A 16,517-nucleotide genomic window follows, 5' to 3' on the forward strand; every position below is an offset into this window, starting at 1 on the left:
TAGCTGAGGCGGATAGCTTGGGAATATGTTAGTCCCTGTCCTTGACCCAGTGTTATTTCAGACAAGGGGGAATTTTCTGCTCCATCACCCTGCCCGTGGGGAGCTCCTCACCCACCGCCCACTGTGGGGGTTGGTGGGTGATGCTGCCCTAAATGCTGGGGTCCTGCTGCCACAAACCTGCTCCACTGCGAGAGTTATGCTGGATGCCACCACCCTTTCTCCTTCAACACCCCCTTGCCAAAAAAACCCTGCTGCTTTAAAGAAACCATACAGAGAAGAGGGGAAGGCAACTTGCTGGGGCATGTGGGCTGGTAGGAATGGGCTTGTCCCCACTGCAGGAGGGCTTCATATCTCCCGTTTTAAATGGGTTAAACCGCACCCAGGGAAAGATTCCTGATGATGTTTGTCCTGCTGGATGTGATGCTGGAGGAGCCAGCTCAGGGCCAGTAGGTATGCAAGCACAGGTGCACCCCCAGGCTAAACTGGAGTGACTGGGACTTGAGACACCCTGAAACAGGGACATCTCTGTTGGCAGGATGGCAAAGACAGCAGCACTGGTGGGGTGTGGGCAGGGGGCCTGGCATTGCCCTGGGACAAATCTCCATCTCATGCCATGGTCAGCTCTGATGCCTGAGCACAGTGTGTTGAGGGACAGTCAAGGAAGTGGCGTGGGACCCAGGGTGGCTGCTGCAGAGGGGCATCAAAGGCAGGGAAAGGGGTGAAGAGAGGAGAAAAAAACCCCACATTAGCCAAGGAAAGCTGGACCCTGAGCTCAGCAGAGCTTTCTCCACCCCAGGGTTGTTGCTATTATTTAATGCAGATTTAAAGCAACCCCTTGATGTTTTGGGCTTGTGTTCCATGCAAGTCAGAGCAGCGCATTTCAGGATCAGCCCCTACTTACTCCCACACTGTGCATCCCCTTTGCCCACCTGGCCTCCCCACTGGGTACCACTGACCCACGCTCATCACACCTCCAGCTCTGTGACCAGCATCTGGCAAGTCATATTGCGGTCCTGTTCATCACCACCTCCCCCTGCTCTGCTTCAACGCCACCGATCCAGCTCCTGTCTACTTTTGCCTGCCTACTTTTAAAGTAAGGGGTGCACCAGCTGGTTAAAGGAGAGGATGGGAAGAGAAAGGAGCCTTTGCTCGAGTGAGCTGGAAGAACAGACACTGCAAAACGGGTTCTAGGATCTGGACTTAAAATTGGCTTTATTGCATGATTTAGTGTACATATATATAATCTCTACACAGGCAGATGGGGCAGAAAACCAGCAAATAACAATGTGGCTGACTACAGCTTGGACGATGCCTTAGTTTGCACTGCTGAGGCTCGCTGCAAGGACTCCCTTGCAGAATCAAGCATCTGAGCGGTTGCATGGAAGGACTTGAGTTATGGCTGAGATGTGGTTGGGGTGAAGGCTGAAGCCTTGTACCAGAGGGGTGGGTGCAAACCCATAGCATTGCCCAGATCTTGGTGGAGCTCCTTTCTGCCAGCCGAGGAGCTGCCATCCTAGCCTTGAGGCCAGCTGAGTGGCAAGAGATGCACCCAGCAATGCCATGGTGTCTGGGCGAGTTTCTACACCACCAATGGTTTGCACTTACCCTTTTGAACTTCAGGCCAGAAGGATTTCATTTTAAAAGAAGAAAGTGTTTTGTTTTTTTTTCCAGCTGGGAAGCCCAGACTTAGGACTTACAAGGCTGTGAGATGACGGCAGGACCAATTTCTAGGCAGTTAGCAGTCTCTACTACTACCAAAGCTAAACATACGTGTTACTTGCATGAGAACGCATACTATCGCTCATAATTAAAGTGGTTTTAGTTCAGATGCACAGGAATGGTCCAGCCTAAGTGGTCATCGATGGGAAACTGCCAGTATCAGCCTGACATCCCTGCTCCGGCTGCAAGCGATCCTCCCCACGTCACCCACTGCGGAAGGAGGAAGGTGGGGGCTATAAAGGACAGGGACAAGCAGGTACTGAGCAAAATTTTTTAACATGAATCTCCTCCAGGGTGAACTGTAAGAGAAAACAATCCTCTTCCTATCCTGATGTCCTGGGAACTGATCCACCAGGGTTAGTGGATGTGAAGAAATAAATTTTGGAGGGAAAACATTTGGGGTGTCTGGGGGAGGGTGTTACCAATGCTGCTGTCACCTGGCAGGAGCCCAGGGCCACCGCAGCCCCCAAAGGCCATCACAGCCCCTCTCCAAGGACCAGAGGGGTTCTACAATCCCATCATCAGGGACAGGGGACATGCTTGTCCACAAAGCACCTCTTGGCACAGGCTGACCCCTCTGTAGAGTCAGGGAAAGCCTCCAGAGAAGCACCTATGCTCTGCTTGCTGGAGTCCTTCTAAACTTGCTGATATAGCCTGACATGGAGAGAGGATATCTTTGAGAGCTGGGAACAACCAATCCCCAGCAAGCCTCCAGCCTTTCTTCCACCTTTCTTACCACTGCTTCCTGCAAGCCTTGCCTCACTCACGTCCTCAGATGGTCACAGCTGCTTCATGCATGGTGGCAAGAAGCCTCAGCAGGTGTTAGCATGACTTTGTGCAGAGATCTGTTGGCCAAGTGCTTGCTGGGAGGGAGCTGGCACTGCTTTCACCCTGCTTTGCTGCTCAGGGAAGGGAGGTGATGCTCCAAGGGACATCGCAGCGAGTTGGACCAGCACTGGGATGTGATTCCCAGCCTGGGATGCCCGGGTTCCTGCTCTACCTGGGGTACCCTAAGGGCATCCTTCACCCACTGTCAGCTCCTATCCCTGCTCAGCACCAGCTTGGGAGAAAGCAGGGACAGGCATTGACAGCTTTTACCAAGTGATGACCATGTCACCACCCCCAGTCCCCATACTGAGAAGTCATGCTGACATCTAGGTCCCTCTGAGGAGGTCACTCCTGCTCTGCACCTCTCTGGTCCCCTTAGCTGATCTGGTACCAAAGAGCTGCCCAAGGCCAAGGTCTCATGCCTGCATTCTCCCATGAGAGCCCCTGGCCAGCTGTTGGCATGCCAGTGCCTCACTCTTCTCCTTGGCAGCTCTTGGCAAGACCTTCTGCCCATGGCCTCCGGCTTCCCTCCTGTCCGGCGTCTCAGGGAGAGGCGGCATGGGAGAAGGAAGAGCAAGTGTTGGGGGGAAGGCGGTGAAGCTTTGTGCTGAGGTCTTGTCTTGGTCAGTGAAATGCAGTGGCAGGAGAGTCCCCCCTCTCCTCAGGACAGGTGGGTCATCACAGGCTTCTGTAAGGCACCAGAGGGAGAAACCTCAGGTCACCGCTGGGCCCGCATCACCCCAGGTGAGGAGGCCAGTGCGCTCTCCTTGTCCCCTCCAGCTGCCATCGCATGGCAGGAGGACTTGCCCCATCCCATGGACCATGCGGGCAGCAGGAATTCAAAGATGTATGTCTTGTTTGGTCCCCCCACCCTGGCGCTTATGACATCCCAGACCTCAGCGGGTGATGCCCAGGCATGCCTGCCCTCAATGGCCAGCATGGAGAGACCAATGCCTACAGCTGAGGGCTCCACTGACTCGAGGAGAGCACAGGCAGGGACAGGTTCCTCTGTGCAAGCCCAGGGAGGCAGGTCCCGTGGGGAGCCCAGGCCAGCAACCCTCCTGAGTGGCCGTGTTCATACCGCAAAAAGCCTCTCCACTCTCCTGTTTTTCCCATTGGGGTTTCTCTGTGTCAGGGAGCCACGGTAAACAGAGTTGCGGTCAAAGGAATCATCGAGACCTGTAGTGAAAGAAGGGAGGTGAGCCTCATCCCTCATCCACCTCACTGGAGGTTTCAGTTACCCACCAAGTCACTTGGGTTTTACTATCCCCTGCCGGCTATGGGTTTTGGACGCATCCCTGCACTTCCCTCTCCAGGAGGGTGGTGGGAACCCCTTTGACAACAGGGAGGAAAAAGCTGTTGCTACTCGGGTTTCCAGAGTGCTGTGAGAGTTGTGTCAGCCTGCCAGCGGTCAACAGTCGAGATCTCTGCTCTAGAAACTTCCACGGTACAGCAAAAGCCGAGGAGCTCTCACCACCCAAGCCTACAACACTGTCTTGACCTACTAAGTCATCTCCTCTCCTCTGCCACCAGCTTCTGCCAGCTGCACCTTTGCAGGCCCAACTTTGTAAGTCTACCCTGCAGGGAGGGTGGTCAGGAGACTGAGTCGCCCCATCGCCCAGGCCAGGCATAGCAGATTAGGCTTGCCTGGTGACATCTGTGCTGACTGCACATCCCTCTATCTGCTCGTGGGGCTGACATGTTCCCCAGGCTGCCTTTATCTGGCTGCCCTTTGCAGGAAGGAGAGCAGATGACTCCTCCTCAGCATGAGGAGAAGAGACCTTTCTACCTACCAGCCTCAGCTTGGGAAACGGCACTGTTAATTATCTGCAGGCGTGGGGGAAATGCAATTCCTTCTCTGCATTAAATGATCTTTCTCCTGTTCCCTCCCTTTATCTTCCATTATCTGGAAGGAGAGCCATTCTTTCTGCCTGTAAGCTTACGAGGTGAGATAAGAGAGAAATAGAAAAGTCATTTCCTAATGGCTTGCTTATATCGGTCAGGGTGAAATATTTCCAGCGTTTGCCCCCCTACCACACAAGGTGCTGTGCCAAGTTTCAGGTCATCATCTACTTTAAAGCACTCCCAAGTTGCTGTTTGTCATAGCTGCATAGCTGGGCGGTGGAGGGCCTCTTGCCCCCCACCAGAGATCAGTGACTGAGGCAGGTAGGCAACAGGGTGGAGGATACCTTCCCAAGGTGGCCAAGCAAGGAAGAAATTGCTGTCAGAAGAGATGATGGGTTTGGACGAGGCTTTGAGGTCTAACAACCAACGGGATGCCACAAATGCAGTAAGGCAGGTGTCTCCCTGGACTCGGAGGCGGCAGGAGTCCAGGCTAAAGAGAAAGTCCTGGTTCTTGGAGGAGTGAGCCAGCTCAGCCTGACCTCTGCCCTGTCACTGTCCCTGATCCTGCCAGTTGTCTCCTCCTTTCTAAGTCAGCCACCCCAGGTTTCCCCTGTGGCTGTTCTAACAGGAGGCCACGAGCACAGGCGAGGGAACCCCCAGTGCAGATAAACAGCTGGATGCAGAGAGAGAGGACCAAGCATCCCCAAAGCGAGCCCATCCACCCACGCGTCCCCACCTCCCACGGGCAGAGCTGCGGTCCTTACTGGTGATTTCGAGGGGACTGTTGAACTTCCTCCTGAACCCCTGCAGTCCGGGCATCCCCTGCAAGAGAAGAGGAGCAGCCTGCTGCGGGGACGGGGGTGGGAGGACAGAGGTCCCCTCCAAGGCCACCTCTTTGAAAGCAGATGCCTGGAGACTTTGATTGTCTCCAGGCTTAGTGCCATACCATATGCACTAGCTGGCACAGATTAAACACATACTCACTTTAATGTCATCCGAAGACTCCCCAGGACTGCTGCTGGTGGGGTCGGGAGAGTGGAGGCAGGCAGCCTGTAGGCAGAGGAAGGACAGAGGTTTCTCTTGGGGGTGCAGAAGAGGCAGACAACTCGGTCTGCCTTTCTTTGCATTTTCAGCTCTTGTTTAGCCTGGACTGATCCTAAGGTGAGCAAAAGAGGCAGCGCACTGCCACGGCAGTAACTCTGCCTGAGGAATTGTGATTATAAAAATCAGGATGGAAATGCAAGAGTTGAGTCCAGGCTGTGGAGGACGCAGCAGCCCTGTATGCCCTACCTGCAGCCCTGGGAAGAGCACTGGTCCCCAGATACAAAATCCTGTAAGGGATCAGCATTGTCCCCCGTCCTCAGTGAGACATCCACTCTCAGAGCCTTGGGGCAGAGTACCAGGCAGCAGGGAGGGAGCTGGGCACAGCTCAGCAAGCCAGGCAGCCCTTCACAGCACCCAGGGGCAGCAGCAACAACCCAGGGGAGCACACACATCTCGGGGCTGGCACCTCTCATACCCACCGTCCTCCATTCTCACCTGCCCGATGGACTTCTTCTTCGCTTTTTCCATTGACTTCACCGTCAGCCCTGCAGCGGACAGAGCCGCAATTCGAGATTCGATATCCGATATCTTTAGAGAAGGAAAAAAAACCCATACAGATGGTGGCCAGAGGGTCCATCACTGGCTTTGTTTGTCGTCACTGGCTGGGCAAAGCAGCTCTCAGAACCGAGCCCTCACCTCGCTCTCTGCCTGCTGCACCTGCACGGCTGCTGAAGCCACTTTGTCCTCCAGCTCCGACAGCTCTGAGTCAGTAGTGCCGCTGTGCTGAGCCCCTTCCTCAAGTTCCTTCAGGGTCTTCTCAAGCCGGTAGGTCTTCCCAGCAGTCAGGTACACCTGAAATACAAGAAAAAAAACCACACTGCAGAATTAACCTCCCTGGAGTCCTCCTCTCCTGATGTGGCTGCAGCCCCAGACGTGACAGCTCCTGCCCCTATTTTACGACTACCTTCTTGCCTTGCAGCACAGACAGTACCAGTCAGCTCTGGCAGGGCTTTTCATCTCATTTCCTCCCTTCCCCAGGCTTTTTGAGAGCAATTACCAACCAGCTGAAGTGGTAAAAAGCTCAGTGAGAACACAGGAAGGACCAAAAGTCAGTCATCTGCTCAAGAAGCATCAGCATCATTACACTGTCTGCTCAGAGGAGAAGCAGGTACCGGCAAACAAGTGCAGGCTGCCACGTCCTGTGGTGGCAGTGAGCTGGGAAGGAGACAGACTGACTTTTCAGATCCACTCAGTCTGTTTTAAGGATGTCTGTGCTGCTGGGTTTCCTGGGAGTAGGGTCAGGATTTGGGAGTTTGGCTCTGGGCAGTTAAACAACCCAACCCGTGCAGAAGGCAGCTTTGCCCAGGAACTGCTCTGAATGCCCAGGAACAGTCCTGGCAAAGAGCCCCAACAAACATGCGTGCAAATGGAGCCCAGTGCAGCAGTGGAGTGAACATGGGGGTGCTGACTGGGGGTGCACAGCGGCTATAGGAAGCCTGGGGCGCACAAGTGGCTACTGGAAGCAGCATGCTGCCTTTGCTGTCTAGGTAAGAAGGGTAGAGGGACCTATCCCAATAAAACCACTGGTTTTACCATCACTTGCCTTCTCCTGGGCTACTACAAGGATGCAAGTCCAAGCAGGGCAATTTAGGAAACACTGATATGTTGGTGTACAATCACACAAGATGATCAGAAGGGTTGTGGCCACTGTTTTGCTGACTGGTCCCAAAATCTTGGCACTGCTAATACAGTTCCTGCTCCTCTAAACCTCTCTGCTTTTCCTGGCTGGGTATTGTGCAAAACTGCCTGGCATGAGCCCCTGCACGCACCAAAGTACAGAGCGTCCACCCAAATCACAGCAACATGCCCCACATCCCACAGGTCCCACTCACCCCAGTGCAAACCCTGAAGACATAACAAATTGCAATTGTTTGTGGGTGCTATCCCTGAAGCTGCTCAAACTATGAGTCACAGGGACACAATTTGTGTTGGGCCATCAGAGTCTCCTGGCACCCTCGGAGGCGGGTGGCATGCCTGGGAGAGCAGAGCGGGGAGCCAGCCGTGACTCAGCCGGGCCCCCCAGGGAAGCGCAGGATGAGCATGCACCTCATCGCCTACCATCAGCTTGCCCCTGCCCTGCTGCTGACGGCAGCAGCACTAAACCCAAAGTTCACATCCTTCCCAGCCCTATCCCCTCTCCTGAGAGAGGGGGAACATCAAAACCTTCATGCAGGCACCCCTTGTCCCCTAGGACACTGCATTTGGCCAGCAACCAGCTGGGTGGTGCAGTTTCTGAGCACGCACTTCTCCCAGCAGCTCCCTGCTTTTATGTATAAGCTTTCTCCAACGAGAGATGAGGCACAGAGTGCATTATAAAACCCTGCTCCCCAGTGCAGTGTGTTTGTGACAGTGAAACCTGACCATACAGATGGAGATGTGACTGTTCGTCCCATCTTTGAACTGTTTCTTCCGTGCTTGGTAAATGACACTGTGGATTCAATTCATTTCCCATGGGGAATCGATTCATTCGGGTTTGCAGTAGCTAAAAAAATTGTTTATTGTGCTTTACAGTGTCATGCAAACCTAGCAGGGGATTATGGTCTAGGTGTAAACTTATCACCTGCATGAGCCCATCAGCCCCAGGCAGAAGTCAGCCTTAGTGAACAGATAGGTCATGCTATCCTCAGTCATGAAAGCCTTGATGAAAAGCAGTGCTGGGCAGGAACCAAAGAGAAGCGGGACAAAAGCTTTTGCTGCAGCTGAAGCACAGGACTGCTGAAGTCCAGCAAGACAATGCTACAGCAAGCTGGGGACTGCACTTGTCCTCTCTCCCTGGCCCTCACCTGGGGGAACCAGGAACCCAGGCAAAGAAAAACACCAGGCAGGGCATTGCCACCTGCTGTTTTGCCACCTCCCTTGTAAGACAGCCCTGGCCACCATCGGACAAGACTGGACTCTAATCCCTCTGTGGTGCCCATCCTTGAAACGCTGACCTACCCACTAACAAGAATTTTGGGGCAGTTTCTCCCGTATTCCCAACCCGCCCCGGTGCCCTCCCTGCTTGATGAAAGCTTTCATGAACCTTACGTTTTCTTCAAGCTCACGGTACACTTCGGCCACCTCTCTGCTGTCTCCCAGGCTGGGAAGCTGCCCCGCGAGGAGGGCACAGCTATCATTGCACTGGGTTTCTCCGTGCAACGACTCACATACCGCTTTCTCCGTGGCATTTATGGCTCTCAGCACTTTGGCCGTGATTTCGCTCAAAGCCTGAGCCGATGACCTCTGCAAACGCCCGTCACAGCCAAAGCGGAGGGTGGGAGGGGGAAAAAAATAAGGACATTATTTTAACGTGGTGTACAAAACAGCGCAAGTCGGGGGTGAGACGGGCATCGGACCTTCAGGAGCTGTAGAAAGATGAAGCAGCGATAATTAAAGGGCTTACGCTGTTCCTGAAGGGCTCTCCACCAGAGACAGATGCGTGGCTAAAGCAGAGCTTTGATATCAGCCCGTGCTTTCTGGAGGATGGCTGTGACAAAAGAAGTCATCTCAAAAGGCTTGTAAAGGAGGTTATCCAGGGATGTGTCACTCGCTGGAAGTGGTGCCAACCGGAGCTGTCTGACAGCAGCAGCACCTGGCCACCTGAAGGCCACCCAGTTACTCAGCAGTTAAGATCTAATTGCAGTTAAGATCTAATTGCAGCATATTGCTTTACACTTCAGCAGGCCCCAGCACAGATGCAAATAACTCCTTAAGTTTGTGGCAAAAGAAAAAAAAACAACCACAAAACAAACCCATAAAATTATTGTATTGCCACACTGCCAGAACTTGGGACTAAAGTCCTCTCTTCCCATGCCAAGGAGCACTGATGGCAATAATACTCCTAATTGCTGCCTTTCGCTTGATAAGGCACTAACCACATGTAAAAATAGACTGAAGAAATCATCATCTCTCTCTCAACTGATAATTCCCTAGAAACCAAGGAGATGGGGGGTGATATATGCACTGGCAACAAACAGTCGTGTTTACGACTGCACGTATTTCCAGGCAAGCCGTCCTGCAGAGAACCAGCTAACTCAGTCCAGCTGACATTTTAATCATTTTATGGTACCTTCATGGTACAGCAGATTTTTTCCACATTTTCCATTAGGACTATGTGCTTTCATCACAGTGTCCCCAGTTAGAAGACTTCCTCCTGATCGGAGAGGGGACTCACATAAAACTGAACTCAGAATCATGCAAAACCCAAGCCTGGATCTGGTATATAAGGGCATTTCTAACTCAATACTGCCCAAATTAATTTGAGTGTTACCGTGAAGCAAAAAGCTGAATTTTGTTTCACTTCTCACATTTGGTTCCGCTTGTGCTGTTGCAATGCAGCTGGGTCTCTCTTTGCTAAGAGTGTCACCTGCCTGCAGGACCCCACTGAGAGACAACTGTGCCTGTGTCCTCCCTGCTTCATAGCTGGGTTTTGGTCAAAGAAAGTAGCATATCTGGTGAATCCAGGCTTCATTTTATGAGAATCAAGAAGCTTACACTGATATCCTACCGACATCTCCTTATTCCTCAGCATAGGTCAGGGTTTGATCCTCTGTCTGCCACAGATCAGCAGCTCACACAGGAATTAACTCCCCTTGGCTTGGTGAGTTACCACCTCTGTGTGGCAAGTAACTGGAAATGGTTACTCAGAAGATGCACATTGTTCAACCCATGAGTAGTAGTAAAGTCTGGCTGCAGCAATGATCTAAAAGCAGCTTTCAGGAAAAAGGAGGCAGAAAAGGAGGCTTTTGGTAAGGATGCAGTGTACTGCTGATCTAGTGGCAGTAAGAGGGCAGCAAATGGTTCCAAAAACCATGAGGGAAGCTGTCCTAGGAATAGTTGCTTGCTCTAATCCTGAGATTTTGCATAGAACCATGCAGAGACTGATACCTGACACAGACTTGCTAAATGCACCATGTGCACGCGCAGCTGCACTGTCCAAGCCCAGCAGCAGCCGGGTTTTGCCTTGCGAGGCTGAGAAACAAAACCACGTTAAGGAGAGGCCTCGTGGCACCATGAGACACTCTGCAACCTCGGATGAAAGGAGCTTTGCAGGAAAGGAGGGGTACAGCACGGGCCCTGCTCGCTTCCTCGTGCTCACCAGTGGTGGATGAGTCTGAGCAAAACACACACGTACCCCATCCATGGCCATGGCAGAAGGGAAGGGATGAACAAGCCATTCGACACCCAACAAGGAATGCTGACCTCTCCATTTCGCGCTAATGGACTGTCTCAGGAGGCTCTGTGCAACTGGAGACACACAAGATCTCCTTTTCTTTCTGAGTCACTTGGGCTGTCATCGGCTGCTCGTCCCCAGCGCTGTCACCCAGCCCTAGTGCCTGCCGGGTGAGGTGAGGGGGAAGGGGTCCGGTGCCTACCTCTGCCCTTGCTCTCCTGCCAGGGAAGCAGTTCTCCCCTGCAAGGCTGCACCCCAACGAACGCCTCTCCAGCCCTGCTGGGGGGATACAGTGGGAGAGAGGACATCTCTGAAATGCACCCAGCAGGCAGGGGGATAAATCAGAGCTGCACTGGGCCATGGGGGTGAGGGACTCTCTGGGGTGATTGGGAAGAGGGCTATATAGATGCTGTGATCCCTCCTCCTCTCCCTGACCCATGTCCCCACAGATCAGCCACACCTGAGTAGGGGACAGGAGCCAACACAGTGCTGTAAGTACAGGAGATGCTGACCAAGCAGAGTGGAAGTGGGACCAGGGATTTTGTGACTCAGGAGCACTGACAGGTCTGGAAGACACATTTCAGGCTGTAGCAGGTGCCTGACAAAGGCTGCCAGTATTCAATCATCACCGAACCGTTCTCTAACCCCAGTACTCTCTTCTCCACAGTGACATTCAGATCCTGAGACAAGTCTTCTAAATAGATGTGGAGGTTGTGTGCCTCCCCATAACAGGCAGTAGCCTGTAAGACCTCCACTCATAGGATCATTTAGGTTGGAAAAGACCTTTAAGATAAGAGACTTTACTTTTGACTCTTGGATGAGACTGGGAGAGCCTACAAGGAAAAAAGTCCAGATCCAACACTCTGGGACTTCCCTATCCTTTGACACTGTGTTAAAGCAGGCAGCTAAGTCAGACACACCACAGCCCTGGAAGGCATCAAGGGGGAGGTGTGGGACAGAAGAAGAGTTGCACTATGGTGTAAGCCATAAACCACTGAGAGCAGAAGGAACCACAGATGGAGCCTAGCATGGTATGGGTGGGGGGACACAGATTACCTTTTGAGCATCTCTGGCCACGTCATCACTGGAGGAACTAATCTCTGGTTTCTTTGCTCTCTTCTTTTCTTCACGCTCTTCTTCTTCAGAAGAGACTTCTTTGTCACTGATGTTCCTCGCTAACTCCTCCAGCTTCCTCTTCAGCTCCTCCTCCTCGGCATCAGGATCAAGTTGGGAGTCTGCAGCTGGAGACTGAAGGAGCAGAAGAAGGGAGCTGTGTAAGTGTCTCCTGTGATGGACAACAGGGCATGCCCAGGTCCAGACACACTCACCAAGACTGGCCAGCAGAGGAGCTCAATGAGTGTGACCACAGATGGACTTTGCAAGGGGGACTTCAAGCCCCCCTCGCTGCACCCATTTTTCCGAGGGGTGGTCAGACTGCCCAGGGGGGCAGCAGAACCCAGCGAGCTACACTCTAACTCCATGCTGAGGAGTGCAAACCCTTCATCTAATGAACCTCCATTCCCATTTTCTGCTTCCCCAAGAACATGCTTGATTTTCCTTTGGAAAATTGCCTTTCCCCCCTCTTAAAAAGATGTGCACGGGGGATTTGGGGCCAAAAAATACTGTGTTTTCATTAGGAACCACAGCCTGGCTGGTGGCTCCGAGCACAGAGATCACAACGACACACAGACATGGTCCACGAGGGTAAAGGAAGCAGCCACATGAAATACCACTCCTCGAGGTAGCTTTCAGAGCCTCTAGCTAATCTTTGCAATGAGAAAACACACAGCAAGTTTTCCTGTAGGATAGATGGCATATTTCCACCTCACCCTGTTGTTATGTACAATTCATGGTACCTGGACAATAATGCTATTAAGCTCCCAGGCACTGGAAGGGATCTCCAGAAGTTTCTGAACTCATTGTCCCTTGCGTTAAGATGGGATGACAATGATCTGTGTCATACTTGGTGGGGTTTTGCCTAAGCTCTTCTTAATGACCTTGAACAGTGGTGCGGCATCCGCAGCAGGCAATCTTTCTGCCAGGTGGCCTGTTCCCAGGCTCGGCTATCCTTTCTGCTAGAAAGCTTTGCTTAGAAGTTGACCTCAACCGGTCCCATAGCAGTTTAGACCTGTTGCCTCTACTCTGATCTGCCCTAGACACGGGACTAAAGCACAGGAACCTGCAAATGTGCCCATCTCCTGCTCCCTTGGTCAGATTTACTGACAGAAACACTGAATGATTACAAACACAGCCATCCCCATTACAGATTTTAGAAAAAAGAAGACATTGCATTGTTTCATTTATGCCTAGGGGACTTCTCCATAATTATCACTGTCCATTCTACTGAGCCATCAGCCACCAGAGCAGCTCATGGTGATGGGTTCACACAAAGGAAAAGAAGAGTACATAGTTTAAAATTAGAAACCCGAAATCAATGTTAAGCGACCTAAGTATTCACAGATTCTAGATCCCTGCCCAGCTCTAACTTAATTTAACTGTTTTGTTCCAAGCTTGATGGCATGGTAAGACAAGGGCAGCTCAGAAGAGAGACAGAAATCCTTCTTGACTCAGATCTCATATTCACAATAACCAGGTGACTTCCTCATATGTACTAACTGAGTTTCCCATGATTTCAAATGAGCTGTCACAGCTCTGCGGATGTAGTGACACCCACTTAACCCTACTCCTGAAATTAGCATTTCATAGACTATCAACCTGAAACCAAATTTTCCTTGTGCAGAAGGGCCAAGGAAGGCACTGGCTTGCATGGGGGCCTAAAAGCCACGAGTTTAATTCGCTTCTGTTTCTGTTCTGCCATGCAGTGTTTTCTAAGGCATTCCACCACCTGGAAGAGTTTCCAAGGCCAAAGCAGAGGATTAAACTCAACCAACCTGAGTCTTTTTGTCTGCCTGGCTTTCTCCCTGCAGTGCTGGCTGTTTCAGAGTAGCCCCTCCAAAGCGCAAGGGAAGGGACCAGCACAGCCCACGCTCCATCCCTGCAGAGTGCCCCGGCTTTGCCCGGTTACCTCGTCAGAGCGCACCAGGATTTTTTCCTCCAAACGGTTCAGCATGCGTTCAATTGCAGACATGCGTTTGTTGAGCTCATGAATCTAAAGGAAAGGAGAGAGAGAGAGAGAGAGAGAAAACAAGTAGAGAACAGACCAGCCACCACTGCCAAGACAGTAAGAAAACAGTGCAACCAACAGAAGAAGCAAGCAAGCAGCAAGACACCGCCACCGTGTGCCAAGTTAAAAGATGTTAAAAAATAATGTCTTTTAAAAATTGCCCTGGATATGCCGACGAGCTCCAGGAGGTGCACAGCCTCTCCTTGAATGTGGAAAACTCAAAGTGATGCTGAGTACCCAGCACACTGCGATTCCCAGCAAAACATTGGTAGCTTTGATGCAGCGAACATAAACCCGCATCCCGGCCCTGCTGCGTACCTTGTCCAGACAATAGCATCAGGCTGTCACAAAGCCATCTATCTTGCCATCATTTGCATGCTGCCTCTAATTCAAGTCAACATCAGTTTTCACTTCCTAGTAACATGTTTCTCAGGGAGCTACTACCCCATCACCCCACTTCCAATACAGTGCTGGAAGGGAAGAAGGAAGAAGGTAAGAATTTCCCTTGAAAAATTCCAGATAGAAAAACTTAAAGTTTTCCCCAACACAATTGGAAATTCTCTGACTTCTCCATGCATTGATTTACCAAGATGCTTGCCCCTTTTTTCTCCCTCACTCTTCCAGCTGAATAAAGGGGCATGGAGAGAAGAGTAGAGAAGAGAAAGACAGACAAAATCGGAAAATCAAAGATAAGTTAATTTATGCTCAAGAACCAAGACAAACTTTTGTGGTTAAATCACTGAAAACATTAAAGGAAGCTTTTTTTTTTTTCCTTTTAGAAATTGAAGTTTTGTTTTCTTAAAAAAAAAAAATCTTTCTCCTTTGATCCAAACAAATAAAACACAAATGATGAGAAATATTGCCCATTTTATAACACTGCCTCCCACATCACTGCTCTTCTGAGTGGCTGCCTCCCATTCAAAGGGGAACAAGCAGCAAATGCAGTAAGTAAATGCAGTAACAAAGAGATATGTGAGGGCTTGGCTTTGTTTCTGTAACATTTCCATCCTCTCACTTAGTTTTTGTGCTTGCTAGTGTTTGATTCATTAGTTCCTCACAACAGATTGCACCTTTGTAAGGGAAGATGAATGTAAAAACCTGACACTGGAGAGCAGAGCTCTGTAATTACCATCTCAAACTGAATGTATCTTTAAGCAACATTAAACCCATAGACAGGAAGCAATCCAGTCCCTCTCCAATCCATCTCTAAGTGGTTTCTCAGCACGGTTTAAGGCCTGAGTCTTGCATCGCTCCTGGTGACAATGAGAAGTCTGTGATGGGCCATCAGCTTCAGAGGAAGAGATGGTGACGAACTGAGCACTGGTACTTCCCTGTCTCCATAAAGCAGAAGCTGGGAGAGGTCAGAGCATAATGCACAGTCTGCTGTTGATGGGCTACAAGGATAGGAGCTGAAGAGCTTGCTTTCACTCTCCTTGCCAAGCAAGGCTGGTTTTAATTCACGGTGGTCACCATTAGGGTGCATCCGCATGAGGGGCTGGACCGCCCTGCGCTGCTCTCTGCCTGACAAAGGCTGGCAAACAGTGCTCTGTGTTACAACATTTAAAGTGAAGAAACTTAAACACAGCACATAAGGAGGACATCAGTTAGGGCAAACTATCACTTGCTCCTGGGGAGGGAAGACAGGTTACTCAGCAGAGGCGCTGCCTTCAGTCTCTCAAATGCTCAAGACCTCTAAGAGAACCTTTATGTAAAGAAGAGGAGCCAGACATCATCACAGCTTTGGGAATCCAGAACCACTGAGCTCCCCTGAGGTACAGCAGAACATCTTTTGGGGAGAAACTTGGTAAATTGGCACTATTCCTTATGGCTTGGTCCTGTTCCTGCCTGGCTTCTAAAGACCTAAAGGCAAAGACCTGCACAGTTACCGGTTCAGGGCTTCTTTTTATGTCTCATCAGGTTTGAGAGCTTTTTTCTAATCGTGTTTTGGGTTTTCTTTTTAAATTTTGCTTTAACACCTGGAGTCACAGGGCTAGGGAACAGCAGCTGTTTTTGTTAGTGTTTCTTGTGTTTGGGACTGAACAGTGGATTCCTTCCAGAACTAAAGCAAAACCAATTTTCAGATCAAACATATTTTGACAAACCTGCACCTAAGGCACCTTTAGGGAAGAGGGTTTTCACCTGTGATGTCAAAGTGACGCAGGGCAAAGAGCTGAGCTCTCCACCTCTTGAAACCTTCAGATTCCAACAAGGTGTCTAACCAGGAAAGCATTGCTTTTGAAGCCAGGCTGTGGGATTCCATACAGGGTTAATGGGAATTAGCAAACATGCTTCTGGACCCTACACCTCACAGGCCAACATCCTGAATCACCAGAAGGCACAGCCTCTGAGAAGTGCAGTGCCAGGGTGACCAGTTGTACTCAGCCAAGCTCGCTGCTCTCTGGGATGTCTCATCAGGGACTGGGATACCCCAGAAGCCCTGATGATGGCTACATGACATACCTTGGAAGTGCCTGTAAGCAAGCAACTCAAGAGCTGTCGCTTCACTGCTCAGGAGAATGCAGTCCACTTCTCACTGTCCCAGATCCCTCCTGGCCTGTCTCTGCCTTCCTGCCAGCCTCAGCCCCTCTGTCTCCTCCAATCTCAGGACAAGAGGATGGACACCAGCCTCTTCTGAACCTCTTCCAGCTCTGCCGATACAACAGAGCTGACTAGCACTGAAACCTGGATGTTCTTGCCTTCTCTCTTCCTTGGGCTTGTACCTGGCCTCTCCTTGGCCAACGGTGA

General features: G+C 51.1%; 1 protein-coding gene across 2 annotated transcripts in view; it reads right to left on the bottom strand.

The window, feature by feature from the left end:
• Window positions 1-1,185: 1,185 nt before the first annotated feature.
• The window catches only part of MLPH (melanophilin), a 29,060-nt gene continuing 13,728 nt past the window's right edge, over window positions 1,186-16,517 (bottom strand). Inside the window, exons 9-17 of one of the 2 annotated variants that reach the window (XM_037398451.1) lie at window positions 13,674-13,757; window positions 11,705-11,896; window positions 8,524-8,718; window positions 6,133-6,288; window positions 5,932-6,024; window positions 5,377-5,442; window positions 5,157-5,214; window positions 3,629-3,726; window positions 1,186-3,235 (exon numbers count right to left, since the gene is read on the bottom strand). In XM_037398451.1, the coding sequence (XP_037254348.1) occupies window positions 3,209-3,235; window positions 3,629-3,726; window positions 5,157-5,214; window positions 5,377-5,442; window positions 5,932-6,024; window positions 6,133-6,288; window positions 8,524-8,718; window positions 11,705-11,896; window positions 13,674-13,757 (969 nt within the window). In that variant the 3' untranslated portion in view covers window positions 1,186-3,208. The remainder of the gene's footprint in view (window positions 3,236-3,628; window positions 3,727-5,156; window positions 5,215-5,376; window positions 5,443-5,931; window positions 6,025-6,132; window positions 6,289-8,523; window positions 8,719-11,704; window positions 11,897-13,673; window positions 13,758-16,517) is intronic. The other variant, XM_037398450.1, reaches the window with a different exon arrangement.

Source organism: Falco rusticolus, chromosome 8, assembly GCF_015220075.1.
Source record: "Falco rusticolus isolate bFalRus1 chromosome 8, bFalRus1.pri, whole genome shotgun sequence".
Classification (NCBI taxonomy): Eukaryota; Metazoa; Chordata; class Aves; order Falconiformes; family Falconidae; genus Falco; species Falco rusticolus.